The following is an 18,419-nucleotide window of genomic DNA, read 5'->3' on the forward strand; positions in this document are numbered from 1 at the left end:
AGTGAGGAGATAGAACGTCAGAAACATGTTTCAGTTGTTTCATGTGTGCTGATTGCTATCATTCTTGCAGTTTGCTCTAAGAAGTAGTTATTTGGGCACAAAGGAAGAGTTATGACTGTCTAGTATTTATAATAGACACCTGTGTAGGACTTTGTGGCATAAATGTGGTTGTCGTTAAGTATCAAAATAGAATTTTGAAATAGAATCAACACCCCTAAATGTTTGGTTAGGGATCCTACATCAATCCTAGTTTCACAAATAAGGATATGGGATGTAGGTCACCGATATGCTTAAGTCACATGGCTGGTAAGTTGCAGAGTTTGGGTCTTCTGCCTTTAAATCTTACACTCTTTTCCTCTTGCCTTTTAAAAATTATCAGTAGAAACTAAGCCCTGAGGAAGCAAGGCCATCATCTCCGAAGTGGTGGTTGTCTAAGTACCATATTGACTATATTGATTATATTGATTTGTGCACACCAGCACTGCATTTGTGCCGATAGCTCTATGGCCATGTTTGGATGAATTCCCAAATGCAGATCTACTTTATTCTTCTGCTGAATTAAAAATCGACATTTCTCGTCTATTTATGCTTTTCCACCAACCTTTAATTGAGGACTTACAGTTAAATTCTCAAGTGTTGTAGCTGTGTTGTAGGAGGGGGAGGAAAAATTTTGATTCCCTTCTGAAGAGAGTAAAGAACCCCAGCATACTGTCGGACGCCTGGGTTTTTGCGTCTTTGTTCTAGTGCAGATTGTGAGTTTGAGGTTTAGTGTTACCCAGTCATAGTCTGTACAGATGAATAAGGGCAGTGGATGAACATCTTGCATGCTATTCTTTGCTCAGAAACCTTTTTAAGACCTCAGTGGCCAGCTGTCACCTACCTCTGTGGCTTCATCTCCAGCCACGTTGACATCCACCCCCAGTCCCTGAACACGCACTGTTCTGTCCTTGCTTGTGCTTTCTGCTCTTTCTAGACTATACCTTTCTCCCTCTCTCCCTTTGCAAATATTCCTCATTTTTAAAGGCCCTCTTCATATTTTGTCGGCAGTTCTCTTACAGTGTCTCTACCACTGGGCAGAATCCCTACCCTTTGTTCCCACTGCTTTGTTCTTACCATTAGGACATGATTTACAGCCTGAGAACTTTCCGTCTATTGTATAACCTCTGCCTCTCCCAGTTGATTGCAAATCCTTTAATGCCTGGACTTGTATGATATTTATCTTAGTATCCCTAGAACTTGGCAGGGTGCTTTGAATAGTAGGTGCTCAATAACTGTTGGATGGATTTGCATTCGTTTTAGGTACTTTGCAGCAACTCAGTTTGAACCCTTGGCAGCAAGATCTGCTTTTCCTTGTTTTGATGAACCAGCATTTAAAGCCACATTTGTCATCAGGATCAAAAGAGATGAGCAATACACTGCTTTATCAAATATGCCTAAGGTACTGTTCTGTTCCTTGAATGTAAAATTTTTTGAATGGGTCTCTTTGTTATGAATACTTGGATTCTTCTTTGCCATACCACTGAGAATGATTAAAATCGTATACTTTCCCATTCTTTCTTAAAATGCTTTAATAAAAGTAAAATATGTACTGGAATCAGTTGTGAAGTCAGCCTGAGAAGCACTTGCGGGAGGAGAAAGACTGGATGTGGAACGCATAGGCAGGAAATGTGAAGTGTGTGCTATGTACTGAAGTTCTGTAAATATTAATACTATGAACTACTACTAAAGAGACAATGATATTTTTGAAGACATGGTGAATTTGCTATTCTAAACTGTGATATTTGATAAGTGTTGAATCACGATTGACCTTGATGTTTTACTGGTTATTGAAAAAGTTGATATTGTGACATGGAGGTTTAACAATAAGAACATGGATGTCTTTCTTGGCTGTGAGCTCCACATGGGAGGTGGTGGGAATGAAACCAGGCAGAATTGTTTTTACACTGAACAGAACTCAGAGGGTCCTTTTGTTAGCTGGTGGCTCATATGATAAAGAATCTGCCTTCAATGCTGGAGACCTGGGTTCAATCCCTGGGTCAGGAGGATCCCCTGGAGAAGGGAATGGCAACCCACTGCAGTATTCTTGCCTGGAAAAATCCCACAGACAGAGGAGTCTGATGGGCTACCGTCCATGGGGTCGCAAAGAGTCGGACTTGACTGAGCAGCTAACACTTGGGCCACTTGAGAGCTGTATGCAGCTGGATAGAAGCTTCTCAGAACCCCTGTGGCTGGGGACGGGGGGTGGGGAGGAGCAGCAACATCTAACTGATTGTAGAGTCAGCCCTTGAGTCCAGAAGAGGACATGGTCTGTCCTTCAACAAGGACGTCACTTCAGCAGCTCTACTCCTCACCTTAACTCTTCACCTTAATCTTTCTTTAAGAGAGATGGAGTGCTTACTTGCCTAGGAACCTAAAACATTTTAAATTCGTGGGTGGCAAATCCTGCAAGGTTGCACATGTTCCCTCATCTTGTGTCTACTGCAGACTTCTGTAGTGACTTCTCATCTTTGATCCCGTAGCCTTTCGTTTGGAGGGATTAACCAGCTGTAGCTCCTCCTCATGTGAATGTATGATTTTTGTAGCAGTAGAATGAGTATTCTCAGATCATGAGCAAGGCTTTTTGTCTTTGGTGGTGTTTTAAAGGGGAGACACAGAGCCACTGTCACTGTCTCTAACTTACATTTATTTAAAGCCATGGTTTGAAACTAAGAGCTTTTTAAGGATTTTACTGTATGCAGTATGTCCTCAAGATGAAGGAAGGTAGAGCAGGCTGAGGCTGAGATCCGTACTGTTTAGAAACTTGTGCTGAGAGATTAAAATAGGCCAGCATCTTCACTACGTATTTCCTATTTGAATTTTCAGTTGCCCAGTTTATATGTCACCGTCATGTATCCCCACAGTTACAGAACTGTCGTTTTCTGCTTTGCTTGTAGAAGTCATCAGTTGTGCTGGAAGACGGACTTGTTCAGGATGAGTTTTTTGAGAGCGTGAAGATGAGCACCTACCTGGTTGCTTTCATCGTGGGCGAGATGAAGAATCTGAGTCAGGATGTAAACGGAACCCTGGTACGTACGTCACGGCAGTTGTCTTAGAAACCTGTTTATAAGAGGTGGAGAGGAATCCTTTCATGATATCTGGCAACTGCTGTGTGAAGAAACACAAGCTTTTGATTCACCACTCTGACGTTTTATGCCAGAACTGTTATTTTACTTAGTGGTTATTTACTATTTGGATACCTGGAAAAGTCAGTGATTTTCTAGTTCCTTTGAATCTTACTTTGTTAAGAGAATCTCAGTAAGGCAGTATGTAAAGGCGATAAAGCCTCTAGAACTGAGCTGTACAGTTTTGTGTGACTGTTTAGATTTGAAATAAGTGGCAGCATTGTGGCTGGATAGGGACTTCCCTGGTGGCTCAGGTGGTAAAGAATTGCCTGCAGTGTGGAAGACCTGGGTTTGATCCCTGGGTTGGGAGGATCTCCTGGAGAAGGGAATGGCTACCCACTCCAGTATTCTTGCCTGGAGGATTCCATGGGCAGAAGAGCCTGGCGCATTACAGTCTATGGGATCGCAAAGAATCGGACACATTTGAGTGACATGCACACACATAATGGCTTGATAAAATGTCCCTCATTCATCCCTGTCTGCTCTCCCGCCCCAGGAACAACAATTTGGCATCTATCTATGGACAGAAATGCCTTTGTGGAAGATGTGGGGTCCAGCACTATATTCCTAAGAACCTGGGAGGGGCCTTGCCCTCTCGTGCATCAGGTCTCAGCATACAGACGTCAGTCCTGGCTGAGGACCCCGCTGTGGCCCACGCAATTACTGTAGTCCCTTTGGCTATGGTCTGGAAGCTCTGTAAAACAGTCTTAGACAATTATGCTTGGATAATAGAGACTTTGTGGAAGTCCACATTTCTAGCAGAAAAGTTCTAGTATGCTTTTGGAGCAAAGCATACAAGTTTAGACGCATTGGAGAGAACAATCAGTAAAGACCAGAGAAGGTGACTGCTGTTTCAGATGTGAAAACACTAATGCAACGATTTAAGGAAACACAGTACCACCAAAGGGTCACAGTCATCTTCCAGTAACCAATACCAAAGACGTGGAAATCTGCCATTTACTCAGTAAAGACTTCAGATTAGCTGTTCCAAGGAAACTGAACTACTGGAAAATAGAAAAAGGCAATTCAGTTAAATCAAGAAATAATACATGAACAAAATGAGAAGCTTAACAAAGACATTGAAATCATTAAAAAAAAAATTCTCAGTCTGAAAAATACAATGAAATGAAAATTGCAGTACAGAGAGAGCATCAACAGCAGAATGGATCAAGCAAGAAAAAGAATTTGTGAGTTAGAAGACAGGGAGTTTTATATTATCTGGTCAGAACAAAGGAAAAAGAGTGAAGAAAGCCTGCATGATCTGTGGGACACCGTCAGAAGAAACAGTTTGTGAATTATTGGAGTTTCAGAAGGAGAACATAACAAGCAGGGGGCAGAAAGTTACATAAAAAAAAATAATAGCTGAAAATTTACCACATCTGGGGAGAAATTTGGGTATCTAAGTCAGTGAAGCTTGTAGCATACCAAAAACCTCTGAAAAAGGAAAGGGAAGGAAAAAAGAAACTGCCAACCAAAAATACTCTGTCCAGCAAAGTTACACTTCAGAAATGATGAAGTGAGAAAGACTTTTCCATATGGAAAAAAGGCAGCGAGAGCCCCTTACCACTAGACCTGCCTTACAAGAACTGCTGGAAGGAGTGCTTGCAGCTGAATTGAATGGACACTACTTAGTAACATGAAAACATGAAAATGTAGAACACATTGGGAAAGGTAATTACATAGTAAAACTCAGAATGCTATAATAGTGTAATGTAGTGGTATATTTATTATATGGCATGTATTGAAAGCAGTTCTAAAAGGGAAATTTAGATTGATAAATGCCTACACCAAGTAAAAAGAAAAATCTCAAACAACCTAACTTTGCACCTTAAGAAACTAGAAAAAAGAATAACAATCTAAGCTCAAAGTTAGCAGAAGGAAGGAAATAAACAAAGATCAGAGCAGATAAATGAAATAGATACCTGAAGAAGAGGAGAAAAGGTAAAACTGAGAGTTGGATTTTAGAAAGATAAATGAAATTGACAAACTTTTAGCTCAACTAACTAATAAAAACAAGCCTCAAAATCAGAAATGAAAAGGAGACATTCCACTTGATACAGAAATACAATGGATCATAAGAACCTACCATGAATAATTATAGGCTAAGAAATTGGATAATCTAGGGAAAATGGACACATTCCTAGGAATATACAGTCTGCCAAGACTAAATCATGAAGACATTAAAAAAAAAACAGATTAATAATGTAAAAACAGATTCAATTAACAATCAAAAACATCCCAACAAAGAAAAGTCCAGGATTGAATCAGTTTCTCTGTGAATTCTACTAAATGATTTTTTTTTTTAATCTATAGATTCAATGCAATAGAATTCCAATGTAATTTTTCACAGAAATGGGGAGAAATCCTAAAATTTTATGGAACCACAGAGACCTCGAATAGCTAGAGGAATTTTGAGAAAAAAGAACAAAGTTGAAAGTATCACACTTTCTGATTTCAAAATGGTTACAAAAGTAACCAAAATCTTATGCATGGTATTCAAAAGAGTATGATACTGGCATAAAATTAGACACACAGACCAATGGAACAGAATCAAGAAGCCAAAAGTAAACTCCTGCAAATATGGTCAACTAATATTAGACAAGAGAGTCAAAAGTACTCACTGGGTAAATGGTAGTCTCCTTAATAAATAGTGCTTGGAAAAATGGATCATCACATCCAGAAAAATGAAAGTGGATCCTTGTCTCTCACCACTCACAAAAATTAACTGGAAATGAATTAAAGACTTAAATGTAGGTCTGAAAGTGTAAAAGTCCTAGAAGAAAACATAGAGAAAAAGCTCCATGACATGGGTCTTGGCAATAATTTTTTTGTATATGACACCAGAGCACATTCAACAAAAGCCAAAATCAACAAGTGGGAATATCTTAAACTGAAAAGCTTCTTCACTACAAAAGAAACAGTCAGCAAAATAAAAAGGCAACCCGTGAATTGGAGGAAAATATCAGATAGCATTTATCTGATAGGGTTTCCCTGGTAGCTCAGCTGGTAAAGAATCTGTGCAACGCAGGAGACCCCAGTTCTATTCCTGGGTGGAAAAGATCCCCTAGAGAAGGGATAGGCTACCCACTCCAGTATTCTTGGGCTTCCCTGGTGGCTCAGGTGGTAAAGAATCCGCCTGCAATGCAGGAGACCTGGGTTCTACTTCTGGGTTGGGAAGATCCCCTGAAGAAGGGAACAGCTACCCACTTCAGTATTCTGGCCTGGAGAATTCCATGGACTGTATAGTCTGTGGGGTCGCAAAGAGTCGGACACGACTGAGCAACTTTCACTTTCAACACTTTCAAGATATCAGGTGGGGATTAATATTCAAAATATATAAAGAACTCATAGAACTCAGTGGAAAAAATACAAATAATCTGGTTAGAAAATGAGCAGAGTTTTCCAAAGAAGATATACAGATGACCAACAGATGTATGAAAAGGTGCTCAGCATCACTAATAGGAAGGAAAATGCAAATCAAAACCTCAGTGAGATACCACCTCACACCTGCAAGAATGACTGCCATCAAAAACAGATGACAGACATTTCTCCAAAGAAGACATACAGATGGCTAACAAACACATGAAAAAATGCTCAACATCACTCATGGTCAGAGAAATGCAAATCAACACCACAATGAGGTACCATGTCACACTGGTCAGAATGCTGCTGCTGCTGCTAAGTCGCTTCAGTCATGTCCGACTCCGTGCGACCCCATAGAGGGCAGCCCACCAGGCTCCCCCATCCCTGGGATTCTCCAGGCAAGAACACTGGAGTGGATTGCCATTTCCTTCTCCAATACATGAAAGTGAAAAGTGAAAGTGAAGTCACCTAGTCGTGTCCGACTCTTTGCGACCCCATGGACTACAGCCCATCAGGCTCCTCCATCCATGGGATTTTCCAGGCAAGAGTACTAGAGTGGGGTGCCATCGCCTTCTCCGGCTGGTCAGAATGGCTGCTATCAAAAAGTCTACAAACAATAAATGCTGGAGAGGGTGTGGAGAAAAGGGAACCCTCTTACACTGTTGGTGGGAATGCAAACTAGTACAGTCATTGTGGAGAACAGTGTGGAGATTCCTTAAAAAACTGGAAACAGAACTGCCATATGACCCAGCAGTCCCACTGCTGGGCATCACACCAAGAAAACCAGAATTGAAAGAGACATGTATACCCCAATGTTCGTTGCAGTACTGTTTATAATAGCTAGGACATGGAAGCACCTTAGATGTCCATTGGCAGATGAATGGATAAGAAAGATATGGTACATATACACAATGGAATATTACTCGGCTATTAAAAAGAACGCTTTTGAGTCAGTTCTAATAAGGTGGATGAAATTGGAGCCTATTGTACAGAGTGAAGTAAATCAGAAAGAAAAATACCAATACAGTATATTAATGCATATATATAGAATTTAGAAAGATGGTAATGATGAGCCTGTATGCGAGACAGCAAAAGAGACACAGATATAAATAGTCTTTTGGGCTCTGCGGGACAAGGCAAGGTGGGATTATTTGAGACACTAGCATTGAAACATGTATATTATCATATGTGAAACAGATCACCAGTCCAGGTTCAATGCATGAGACAGGGTGCTCAGGGCTGGTGCACTGGGATGACCCTGAGGGATGGGATGGGGAGGGAGGTGGGAGGGGGGTTCAGGATTGGAGAACACATGTACACCCATGGCTGATTCAGGTCAATGTATGGCAAAAACCACCACAATATTGTAAAGTAATTAGCCTCAAATTAAAATAAAAAAAATAATAAAAAACCCAGATGACAAGTAACAAGTGTTGATAAGGATGTAGAGGAAACAGAATCCTTGTGCACTGTTGATGGGAATGTAAATTGATGTGGCCACCAAGGAAAACAATATGTGAGTGTTCCTCTAAAAATTAAAACACAGTACCACCATATGATACAGCAATCCACAGGCTATATATCAAAACAGGATCTTAAAGAGATATCTGCATTTCCTTGTTTGTTGCTATTATTATTATTGTTACTATTATTCACAATAATAACAGTCTAAGTGTCTGTGCATGGATGGATGAAGATGAGTATATATTTATAATATATATGATGGAATGTTGTTCAGCCATGAGAAAGAAGGAAATTTTGCCCTTTGGGACAACGTAGGTGGACCTTGAGGGCATTATCCAAAGTGAGATAAGTCAGACAGAGATAAAGACTGTATGAGTTCATTTATGTGTGGAATCTAGAACTGAACTCGTGGAAGCAGTAGACTGGTGGTTGCCAAGGCCTGAGGGCTGGGGGAGATGGGGAAATGCTGGTCAAAAGGCTCAAACTTCCAGTTATAAGGTGAATAAGTGCTGGGGATCTAAGGTACAGGATGGTGGCTGTAGTTAACCATACCTGTATTACATATTTGAAAGTTGCTAGAAGAGTTCATCTTAAGTCTTCTCATCACAATAAATAAATGGCAGTTATGTTACTGCCTGTAGAATTACATTCAAACTTATCATTTCGTGATATTCAAGGCCCTCTTAGAAATTCAGTTATATTTCCAACTGCTCCAGTGGAATTCTTTTATCTAGCCAGGCTGAATTATTGGTTGCTCAGATAGATACCATGTGTGTGTGTATATATATATGTATATACAGCTACATGTGCGTGTGTGCTTAAGCTACTTCAGTCATGTCCAACTCTTTGCGACAATTAGACTGTAGCTCAGCAGGCTCCTCTTTCCATGGGATTCTCTAGGCAAGAATACTGGAGTTGCCATGCCCTCCTCCAGGGGCTCTTCCCAACCTAGGGATCAAACCCACGTCTCTTATGTCTCCTGCATTGGCAGGTGGGTTCTTTACCACTAACCACCTGGGAAGCCCCTTGTACCTATATATACACATAGATATGTAGGTGTGTATGTATATATTGTCTACAGCAGTTGAATCTTGAACAACATGGGTTTGAACTGCGCAAGTCCACTTATTGTGGGGTTTTTTCAATAGTAGATACTATAGTACTGCACGACCCACAGTTGTTTGAACCTTAGCTGCAGAAGACTGTCTGTAAGTTATACTCAGATTTTCAACTACCTGGAGGGTTGTTACCCCTCACCCCATTATTGTTCAAGGGTCAGCTGGAAAGAGAGAGAGAAAGTAGTTTAGGTGACTTTTTTGCTTTTTATTTACATATTTTTGGAAGCAACTTGGTTAAACATGGAACCTGGCATCTGCCTGAGCTCAGATCTCTCTATACAGCTTTCTAGCTGTATGCCCTTGGGCAAACTGCTCTGCAATTCTCTACACCTCACCTTCCACAACTCTAATACCTTATTGTCTTTATTAGCCTGCCCTTGCAAGGATGAAAAAATTTTAATTCCTATTAAATCTCCAGTTCCTGGCAGATAGTAATGCACAGAGGAAGTACCCCTCTCTTTCTTCTATATGCAAATATATTATAAACTCTTCTGTCTGTCTGTAAATACAAATAATCTTTATAATTTTTAATGCTACCCAGAAGTAAATGTGGTTTGAAGAAATTAATGTTATACAAATAATCAACAGTCTTCTTAATTTTCTGTTTTTATTAGGAAATGGGGAAGAATCTCGCATGTGTGAGATTATAATGGGGAAGAATTATGCTGTGTGCTAGAAGTTGTTTTTAGCTTTTATTTATAAACACCTTTTTATTTTATAAAGCAAATGAGGGGAAGGCATTAGCCTCATATTGCTGATGAGGAAACAGTGTCCCAGAGAGGATGAGTGATGGGCCTAAGATTACATAGCGAATGCGTGTGTGCATGCCAAGTCACTTCAGTCGGGTCCGACTCTTTGCGACCCCACGGACTGTGGCCTGCTAGGCTCTTCTGTCCATGGGATTTTCCAGGCACGAGTACTGGAGTGGATAGTCATTTCCTTCTCAAGGGAATCTTTCTGACCCTGGGATCAAACCCATGTCTCCTGCAGCTCCTGCATTGCAGGCAGATTCTTTATGGCTGAGCCAGAGGGGAATCTCCTCGAATAAATGGTAGAATTTACTGGCTACCACAATGTGCTTCTTCTTACACCAAATGACATCAATAATTTCTGTAGGTATGGTGATTAGAAATTCGGACTAAGAGTCTAATAAAGGATTTTTGTCCCAGTAAAATGCTGTAATCTCTAGGCTATGTTCTGTTTTGGAATATTTGACATTAGGCCTATTTCATAGGATTCTGGAATAGGGCAGTAGAGCTTTATTGACGAATGTCAGTCAGTCTCACCAAATAGCTGAAATTGTGAAAGTGTGTCCAAATAGCTGAAATTGTGAAATTTCAGTGCTAAAGACTATGATGTTGTCAAAGACCTGTAGAAAGAGAAACAATTGTTTTATCAGTTCTCTCTATTCTTCAGTGTTCCTTAACCCTCTGTCTGCCTTCAGGAATGCCAGAATTACCTAGAAAATTCTAGCCCAGTTTTGAAATACACTGCCTTGAGGTTTATCAGTTTGTCTTGAGGTTTTTGTTTTGTTTTTTGCCATTGCCTGATTTTGTTTTTACCACAGACCAGTCTCATTTGTAGAATCAGAATCCATTGGCGGTTAGCAGATGTAGACACTATGTCTCTTTAACATTCAAACAGAACCTTCAACAGTATTATCCCTGTGAAGTTATCTTATTCAGTCAGAAACGTGACTTCATTCCAAATCTCCACTAACAGCATTTCCTCAAGTAGCCTTCCAGCAACTAAGGACATTATACATAATTGATATCATTCTCCCAAGTCCCATCTAACCAGTTTTTCTGGATAGACTTCAATCTGGTGGGCTTTTTGGTTGTTGTGTTTACTTTTAAGACATTTATGCTTTTTGTGTGTGTATTCAGCTGTCTGTTTAGGAAAGCTGGTATTTTTCAGGAAATTTAGTATTGGAAAATTCCAATATTCTCGATTTTCTATCTTTGTGAATCTTATAGGCCATGTTATTGTTCTTTTGAGAGGGTGAGGTTTGGTTCTGGTTCTACTTTTATCTGGTTTTTGCTTATTAAGGAGCAGAGTAAGTGAAACCTAACAATCTGTTATTCCTCAGTCTTAACCCTTTTCTCTGAGAGCTGATGAGACTTTATGGACATTTTTTGTGTCTTTTATAAATCTCCTAGGTCTTAGCAAGAGATCTTGCAGACAAAGTTTGATCTTGCAGACACAGACAGCTGAGTACACACGCAAAAAGCATAAATGTCTTAAAAGTAAAAACAACAACCAAAGAACCCACCAGAGAAAGATGTAAGTCTTAAAGCCTGAGCACCGGTTGACTTGCCTTTATCAGTATTTAGAGTGCTCTTACCAAGGGTGGAGGACTCCTAGATGGCGCCATGGTAAAGAATCTGCCTGCCAATGCAGGAGATGTGGGTTGGATCCTTGGGTCAGGAAGATCCTCTGGAATAGGCAGTGGCAAGCTTCTCCAGCATTCTTGCCTGGGAAGTCCTATGGACAGAGGAGCCTGGTGGGCTACAGTCCACGGGGTCACAAAGAGTCAGACACGACTTCGCACGCATGCATCCTCCCAAGCATTCTACAGAACTTCTTTGCTGAACCAGACCGGTCTCTTGGTTTATTTCTACTACTACTGTTGCTCTTAAAACAAGCATGATAATAATTATAATGACCTGATGATCTATCTTTAGCGAGGATTCATAGCACATTATTTTTTAAAGGAAGAGAAATAGAAGGAAAGAGAAAATACCAGTCTACCTTTTTCCCCTAGTCATTGTATTCCAGAAATGGGACGAAGTGGATCCTTTGGTCAGATTTCAGTTTCATATGAACTGCCTTTTTTCTCCCTTTTCTTTTCCCTGATGAAAGACGCTTTCACACGTAGAGATGGGAGAGCCAAATGGTGTGTGTGGCAGAAGGATGTTTGGGGAGGAATCTGGAGTATGTGGGTGGTGCTTCTTTTAGGACAGCATCTTCTAGATGACTGCATTGACTCCATAAAATATGTGTGCCTGGAAAGAACAAGCAGAAGTAATAAAGACTGGCCTCAGATTCCAAGTGATCTTGGTACAGTCATTTATCATGGTAGTTAGATTTAAAAAGACTATTTCAGACGTGTGTGTGTGTGCACACGCGAACACTAATGCTTTAGAGGGGGAATGATGCAGGAGGTGTGCGTGTTCCTTAGGCAGGTGGTGACTGAATTCAATAAACTGTGGTCACAGCCCTGTACCAAGGATGCAGATGTTTGAGTGCTGGGCTGGTGAAGTACAAATTTGGCCACATAATATGGGATTAAATTTCTTCTTAATTACCTTAAGAAAGAAACATATTTTAAATGAGCTAACTTCAGTCCTAACACTTCGTTCTTCCTGTAACTTTTGCCACAAACGCTCTGCTCACACATATTTTACGCCACTTCTGATGGGACTCTTATTTATAATAATGATAATAACTACTCTTTATTGAACACTTGTTTTCTGCCAGCCACTATCCTAAGTTCTATATGTATTCATTCGTTTAATGTGGGGATGGGAGCTACTTTTATCACCCTTGAATAGATAAGGAGATTGAGGTTAATGAGCCTCCTCAAGTTCACACAGCCAGCAGAGATTGGAACCTGGCAGTCTGACTACACAACTTGTGCATTTCGTTTTGTTGTTTGTTTAGTTAAAATTTTTTTTCTTTAATTTTTATGCCATGTTACCTCCATGTTTCTGTAATTAATGCATATGTTCTATAGACTAAGGCCCCACATAAAGACAGCTGTGGCTGAAATTATGACCTCTTAGAAATTGTTGCCTGTTTTTCAATGCTTTAATGAAAGAGAATTTTTAGTCTTTAATTTGTGGTTAGAGTTCACCAGTGTATTTTTCCCAAATGCTCAATTATTCAATAGGTCTCCTTTTCCCACCTGCCAAGATCTTTATTTTTGAGGTTTTTATCTTCTGCTATGTCTTCTCCATATTCTGCTTTACCGACTTGAGTACAGAGGACTTCTTTCTTTCAATACATTGAAAACAGTAAATACTGCTTTTTAAAACCTATTACTCTTAATATAATTACTCAACTTTTGCCTTTTGATGCTCACTGATAAGACAGGTACAGTCAGTTACACCAAATGTGTAACTTACACACTTAATCAGAAAAGAAAGAATAACAATTTAAGTAATGTGGGCAGTTGCATCTTCCCTGGAGCATGTGCCCTGGATTCATGGGCATGAATCCTTTTATCCTTTTAATTGGTTGTTTGTTTTTTAATTTTTTTTAAGTGTGTACCTTTATTTTTTTAACTGAAGTGTTTCTTCTGTACTGGCGTGCAGCTGATTCACAGTGCTGTGGTGGTTTCAGGTGGACAGCAGAGGGACTCAGCCATTCATACGTAGGTGTGCCCCTTCTCCCCCAGCCTCCCCTCCCATCCAGGCTGCCACATCACACCGAGCAAAGTTCCCTGTGCTCTACAGTGGAGCCTTGTTGGCCATCCGTTTTAAATACAGCAGTGTTAGTTACTGTGAGCCACTCACCGAGGGTTTTTCACTCTGCTGGGTACAAGCCAACAGCGTTAAAAAAAAAAAAAAAAAAAGTAAGCAGTTCCAAGGCTGAAAGGAAACCTGGCTGTGCCATGCTGACTGAAAGAGAATGTGCTGCTCTCTCGTGGGTGGGCTCAGGGCAGTTTCAACCAATGTGCCATTTCTGTCTCAGGTGTTCCATGTTAGAAATAACTCTCTTGTAAGCTGTGACTTCTCTGCATTGAATGCCTGCAAGATGCCAGGCACTACGTTAGGTACTAAAAAGATGAAAATTTAGTTTTGCCCTTCAAATAATTCACAGTTTGACAGCTCACAGACAAGGAAGGGCAACTGTAGGTAATAGGGAGGAAGATAAGAGTATCATGGGAATTAAACAGGCAGATGTTTATAATTGCTATATGAGGCAAAATAGTTTGGATATGATGTTAATTAAAAAAAGAATCAGTATGGCAAAACCAATACAATATTGTAAAGTAATTAGCCTCCAATTAAAATAAATAAATTTTATTAAAAAAAATAAAAGGAATTAATAAGTTTTTTTTTTAACATTGTTGTATGTATAGGAATGACTTGCTACGTCCTCTAGGGGTTAAAAGAACTAGAAGCAAGAATTTCCGGCCTGAAAAATCTCTCATACCTCTGTGTAGTTCTCACGTATGCTAATCTTGACAGTGTTCACTTGATATCATGCCATTTTAACTGTACCTGTCCTTACATCATACTTGTTCCCTTTCAGGTTTCTATATATGCTGTCCCAGAAAAGATTGGTCAAGTTCAGCATGCCTTGGAAACAACTGTGAAGCTTCTTGACTTTTATCAAAGCTACTTTGAAATTCAGTACCCACTAAAGAAATTGGGTAAGAATCCAACAATGCCTCCAATTTCATTACAATAATAACTTAGATTTAGGTTGCAAATCTTTTCAGAAAGAACTTTTGCCAAAGTTATTTCAAAGGGAAACCAAGAAACTCTGTTAATTGTTTGCTTTAAGAATTGTTTGTATGTGTTAAGATTATTTAGATTCCATAGATACGTCTGAATATGTAGCTTAAAGCATTTAGAAGTTTATGGGACTGTTTCAAAGGTGCTGTGTAAGTAGGGATTTACTTAGGGCTTAACCTGGAGTTGGACTAACTCCAATTTCCTAAGAAATTCCTAATTCGAATAATAATAGGAGTAATGAGAGCTCAGGAAAGCAAGAGTACTTCAGTGTCATTCAACAGGGTGCTGATTTTAGCTGGAAGAGTGTTGGCCCTGCCTTCTGTCCTCCTTGTTCTGAAAAGTTCTTCACTGTGAAGGAATTAGATCTCCCTTCTCTTGCTAAGGGACAGAGCAACAATGACTCTGTAGGTGGTTGATCAGATCTTCTCAGCTCACAGGTAGGTAAGGAGCACATGAGCTAGAAAGTTTCCTTTCCCTGCCTCTGCTGCTAAGTCGCTTCAGTTGTGTCCGACTCTGTGCGACCCCATCCCTAGGATTCTCCAGGCAAGAACACTGGAGTGGGTTGCCATTTCCTTTTCCTAGGAGTATGTAAAATGAACTTACTGATACAGTGACCTTACTGATAGACCACTGGGTAAAATACTTGGATTTAACTAAGGAGTGCCTTAGATGGAGGAGAGTTGACCACTTCTTTCCTGTTATATCCAGACTTGGTGGCTATTCCTGACTTTGAAGCAGGAGCAATGGAAAACTGGGGTTTGCTCACCTTCCGAGAAGAGACACTTCTGTATGATGCTAATACTTCTTCAGTGGCAGATAGAAAGCTGGTTACTAAAGTCATCGCTCACGAGCTGGCCCATCAGGTATCAGCAACCAAGGCTATTATGTCTCACACCTGTGGTCTGTTCCATGTCCTGGAGTTTTAGAATACATTGAGATGCTAATAATAATTCAGCTTTATATTCTTTCATAATACAATGGTGCTTTGTTTTTTTTAACACAAACTTAAATTTTTGGATAAAAATGTTGTCTAACAGTTGTTATAGGATTTTACAGTTTATCAAGCATTTTGACTTCCTTTATCTCTCTGACATTTTATAACTTGATGGGGAAGAAAGTTTTCCCTGAGTTGCACGCCTCTTCTCCTTGGACTATAGTAGTCAGGACTAGATTTACCGTTTTGTCTCCTGCTAAAAACTGGGTTCTTAATTTGGGATTGGGAAGGTACTGGGTATGATGTAGAGAAAAGGAAGGAAAATTATATGGGTGCATGACCCTCACTCTTTCTTCCCCAGTACCTGGTCCCTCTCGTGCCCTTGATGCGGTGTTCATCAGGGTGGGGTAGTCGGGGTGTCCCGACGGTGGGAGGAGGTAGGCAAGAGTGGGATGTGCTCTGGCCGATTGACCTCAGCCACAGTCCGCAGCGCGCCCGGCCTTGTGAGGAGTTCGTGACAGGCTGGCTAATGAAGCGAGTGCTTATCTACTCTTACAGTTACGCATGTAGACAGACTGTTTTTTCGGGGACCTGCTCCAGGTCTGCCATTCCTGGGGCCGGCCGTCACCACGGCAGGAGTGTTTCCCTTGTACTTCTGTACGACTTAGAAGTCATCTTCTTTTTTTTTTTTCATCTTCTTCTGAAAGAGGTTTTTAAGATATTAATCTTTGAAAATATGCTTTTGTGATTCTCCATAGTGCTTTGTTTCAGTACCTAATAATCTTATCATTTTGCTGATGGTTTGAGCTGAGCCCTTGGCCACAGTGACTGAACTGCACACTTTTTATTAACCACGCTTATTTCAGGGATTTTTGAGATGCATTTTTTTAGGGGTGTCTCGTCTTCTTTTTCCTTCTTCTTATTACTTCATGGAAAAAAGCCATTTAAAAGTCTTTCTGATTTTATTTATTTGTATGCATGCCAAATTTCTTAGGGAATGTTTGAATTCTGTTTTGAATCATGTAAATACTCAATGTGGTGACTGAGGAGAAACATGCAGCCCAGGCTCTCTGACTATAGGAGCATCCCTCATATAGACGTTCATTTTTTGGTTGTCATGATGATTGTAGACATGATGGAAAATAATATTGCTAAGTTGATACTACAAAGTAGAGGAATTTATCGAGGAAATGTTTTAATGAGGTGACTAAAAACAGTTTTTGTCTACCTAGTATACAGCGTGTATGTTAAACTGATAAATAAGCCAGTTGTCTTTGTTTGTTTTATTTAAGGTAAAATGTTAAATTTATAATTTTACTTTAAAAGTGAATTTATTCAATGTATGCAGTTTTAGTTTTAAAGTAAATTTATATTACAAATACAATTTATTTCTAAGACTTAAAGTTGAATATAGTTTGTTTAAACTACAATAAGTATACTTTTAAGTAGTTGTAATCTGGTTATAGGTGATAAATCTGACAATTCAATTATTAGAAAATTCCTGAGAATGTGAAGTTGGTTAGTTGTTTGTTCTTTCCCTGCAGTGGTTTGGTAATCTGGTAACAATGCAGTGGTGGAATGATGTATGGCTAAATGAAGGTTTTGCTACATTCATGGAGTATTTCTCTTTGGAAAAAATATTCGGAGAGCTCTCCAGTGTAAGTACGCTGTTTGTTAGGCCCACTGTGAATGCCAGGAAGAAAAATAGTCCAATCATACTGGACATGTATTTTCCATGCATTTGGAGCAATGAAAATATTTCTAGAAAAATACAATAAAACTGAGCCATGTTACTGATCTCTATACCTCTTGAGATTTGACAGTGAAAATTGTGCTTTTAGGTACTGATGTATTTCAGAAAGCAGAAATTATGTGAAATTACTTTAGACCTTGTCATTAAGATGAACATTTTAAATTGCTTTGCTAAATTCTGTGTTTAATAGATGTGGCCCTTCTGCTTTAAGGAATTTAAATAGAGTTGAAAAGCATTTTTTTTTTTTTGCAAAATAAAACTTTTTATCCTACTTATAGAGAAGAAATTAAGACATTTTGTGGCAATGCTATTATCACTGTGATCATTCTTACAACAGTGATACACACGTTGATACAGACAAATAATTTGCTCTTTTTAGGTCCAAACCATATTTTGTGCCCGTTTCAAAGACGAGGAATCCCATTCTTTTACAGAGAGCATGATAATGTTGTTACTGTGTTCTTAGACTCTCCGGAGATGTTTCTTCTCCTTAGAGAGATTTGGACATACTAGGTCGTATATGGGAGGAGGGCATGGCAGCCCACTCCAGAATTCTTGCCTGGAGAATCCCCATGGACAGAGGAGCCTGGCGGGCTACAGTCCATGGGGTCGCAATGAGTCGGACATGACTGAGCGACTAAGCGCACAGCACACAGCTCAGGTCATATATGACAGATACTGCCGAATAATTCAAGCAGTAAATGGAAAAGTATAAGGATCCCTTTCTACTGTAGAATTCTGTGACTGTCTATTAAGCTTCTTGATTGTATGATCCAAAATTGCTTCAAAAGACGAGTACTCTCAGAACTTTCAGTTTGAAATTTTTGTGTAGGGCCTATTCAGAGATTTCAAGTGGTAAAATGAACTCAGTTTAAGCTAGAATATTAATAAGCAAAGTAATGTAAATCTGGGTATGGTTCTTAATTAAACAAAGAGATATACAGTTTCACCACTTGGTGGTGCCCAGAATGTTTAAAAGCTTTTAGTATATATTCTAGAGGAACTCATCTGTTGAACTCTCAGACTTCTTTCTGTTTAAGACTTATATTTTACTTAAGAATAGCCTCAGTCGAGGGAAATGTATATTATCTCAATAGAAAAGCTGGATTATGTATGAGAAATCAACTTAAGGAGCAGTTCCTTTTTTTTTTTTTTAATTTA

At 39.5% G+C, this 18,419-nt stretch overlaps 1 protein-coding gene across 4 annotated transcripts in view; it reads left to right on the plus strand.

Moving 5' to 3' along the window:
* Positions 1 to 18,419, plus strand: part of LNPEP (leucyl and cystinyl aminopeptidase) — a 102,748-nt gene that overhangs the window by 45,800 nt on the left and 38,529 nt on the right. For 3 of the 4 annotated variants that reach the window (XR_009495355.1, XM_059888834.1, XM_002689410.6), the window contains 5 exons: positions 1,300 to 1,438; positions 2,934 to 3,065; positions 14,366 to 14,486; positions 15,280 to 15,434; positions 17,050 to 17,163. Coding sequence is in view for 3 of the 4 variants with exons in the window: in XM_059888834.1 (XP_059744817.1) it covers positions 1,300 to 1,438; positions 2,934 to 3,065; positions 14,366 to 14,486; positions 15,280 to 15,434; positions 17,050 to 17,163 (661 nt within the window). In the remaining variant the exon portion in view is untranslated. The remainder of the gene's footprint in view (positions 1 to 1,299; positions 1,439 to 2,933; positions 3,066 to 14,365; positions 14,487 to 15,279; positions 15,435 to 17,049; positions 17,164 to 18,419) is intronic. The other variant, XM_059888835.1, reaches the window with a different exon arrangement.

Source organism: Bos taurus, chromosome 7 (assembly GCF_002263795.3).
Source record: "Bos taurus isolate L1 Dominette 01449 registration number 42190680 breed Hereford chromosome 7, ARS-UCD2.0, whole genome shotgun sequence".
In the NCBI taxonomy this organism is placed as follows: Eukaryota; Metazoa; Chordata; class Mammalia; order Artiodactyla; family Bovidae; genus Bos; species Bos taurus.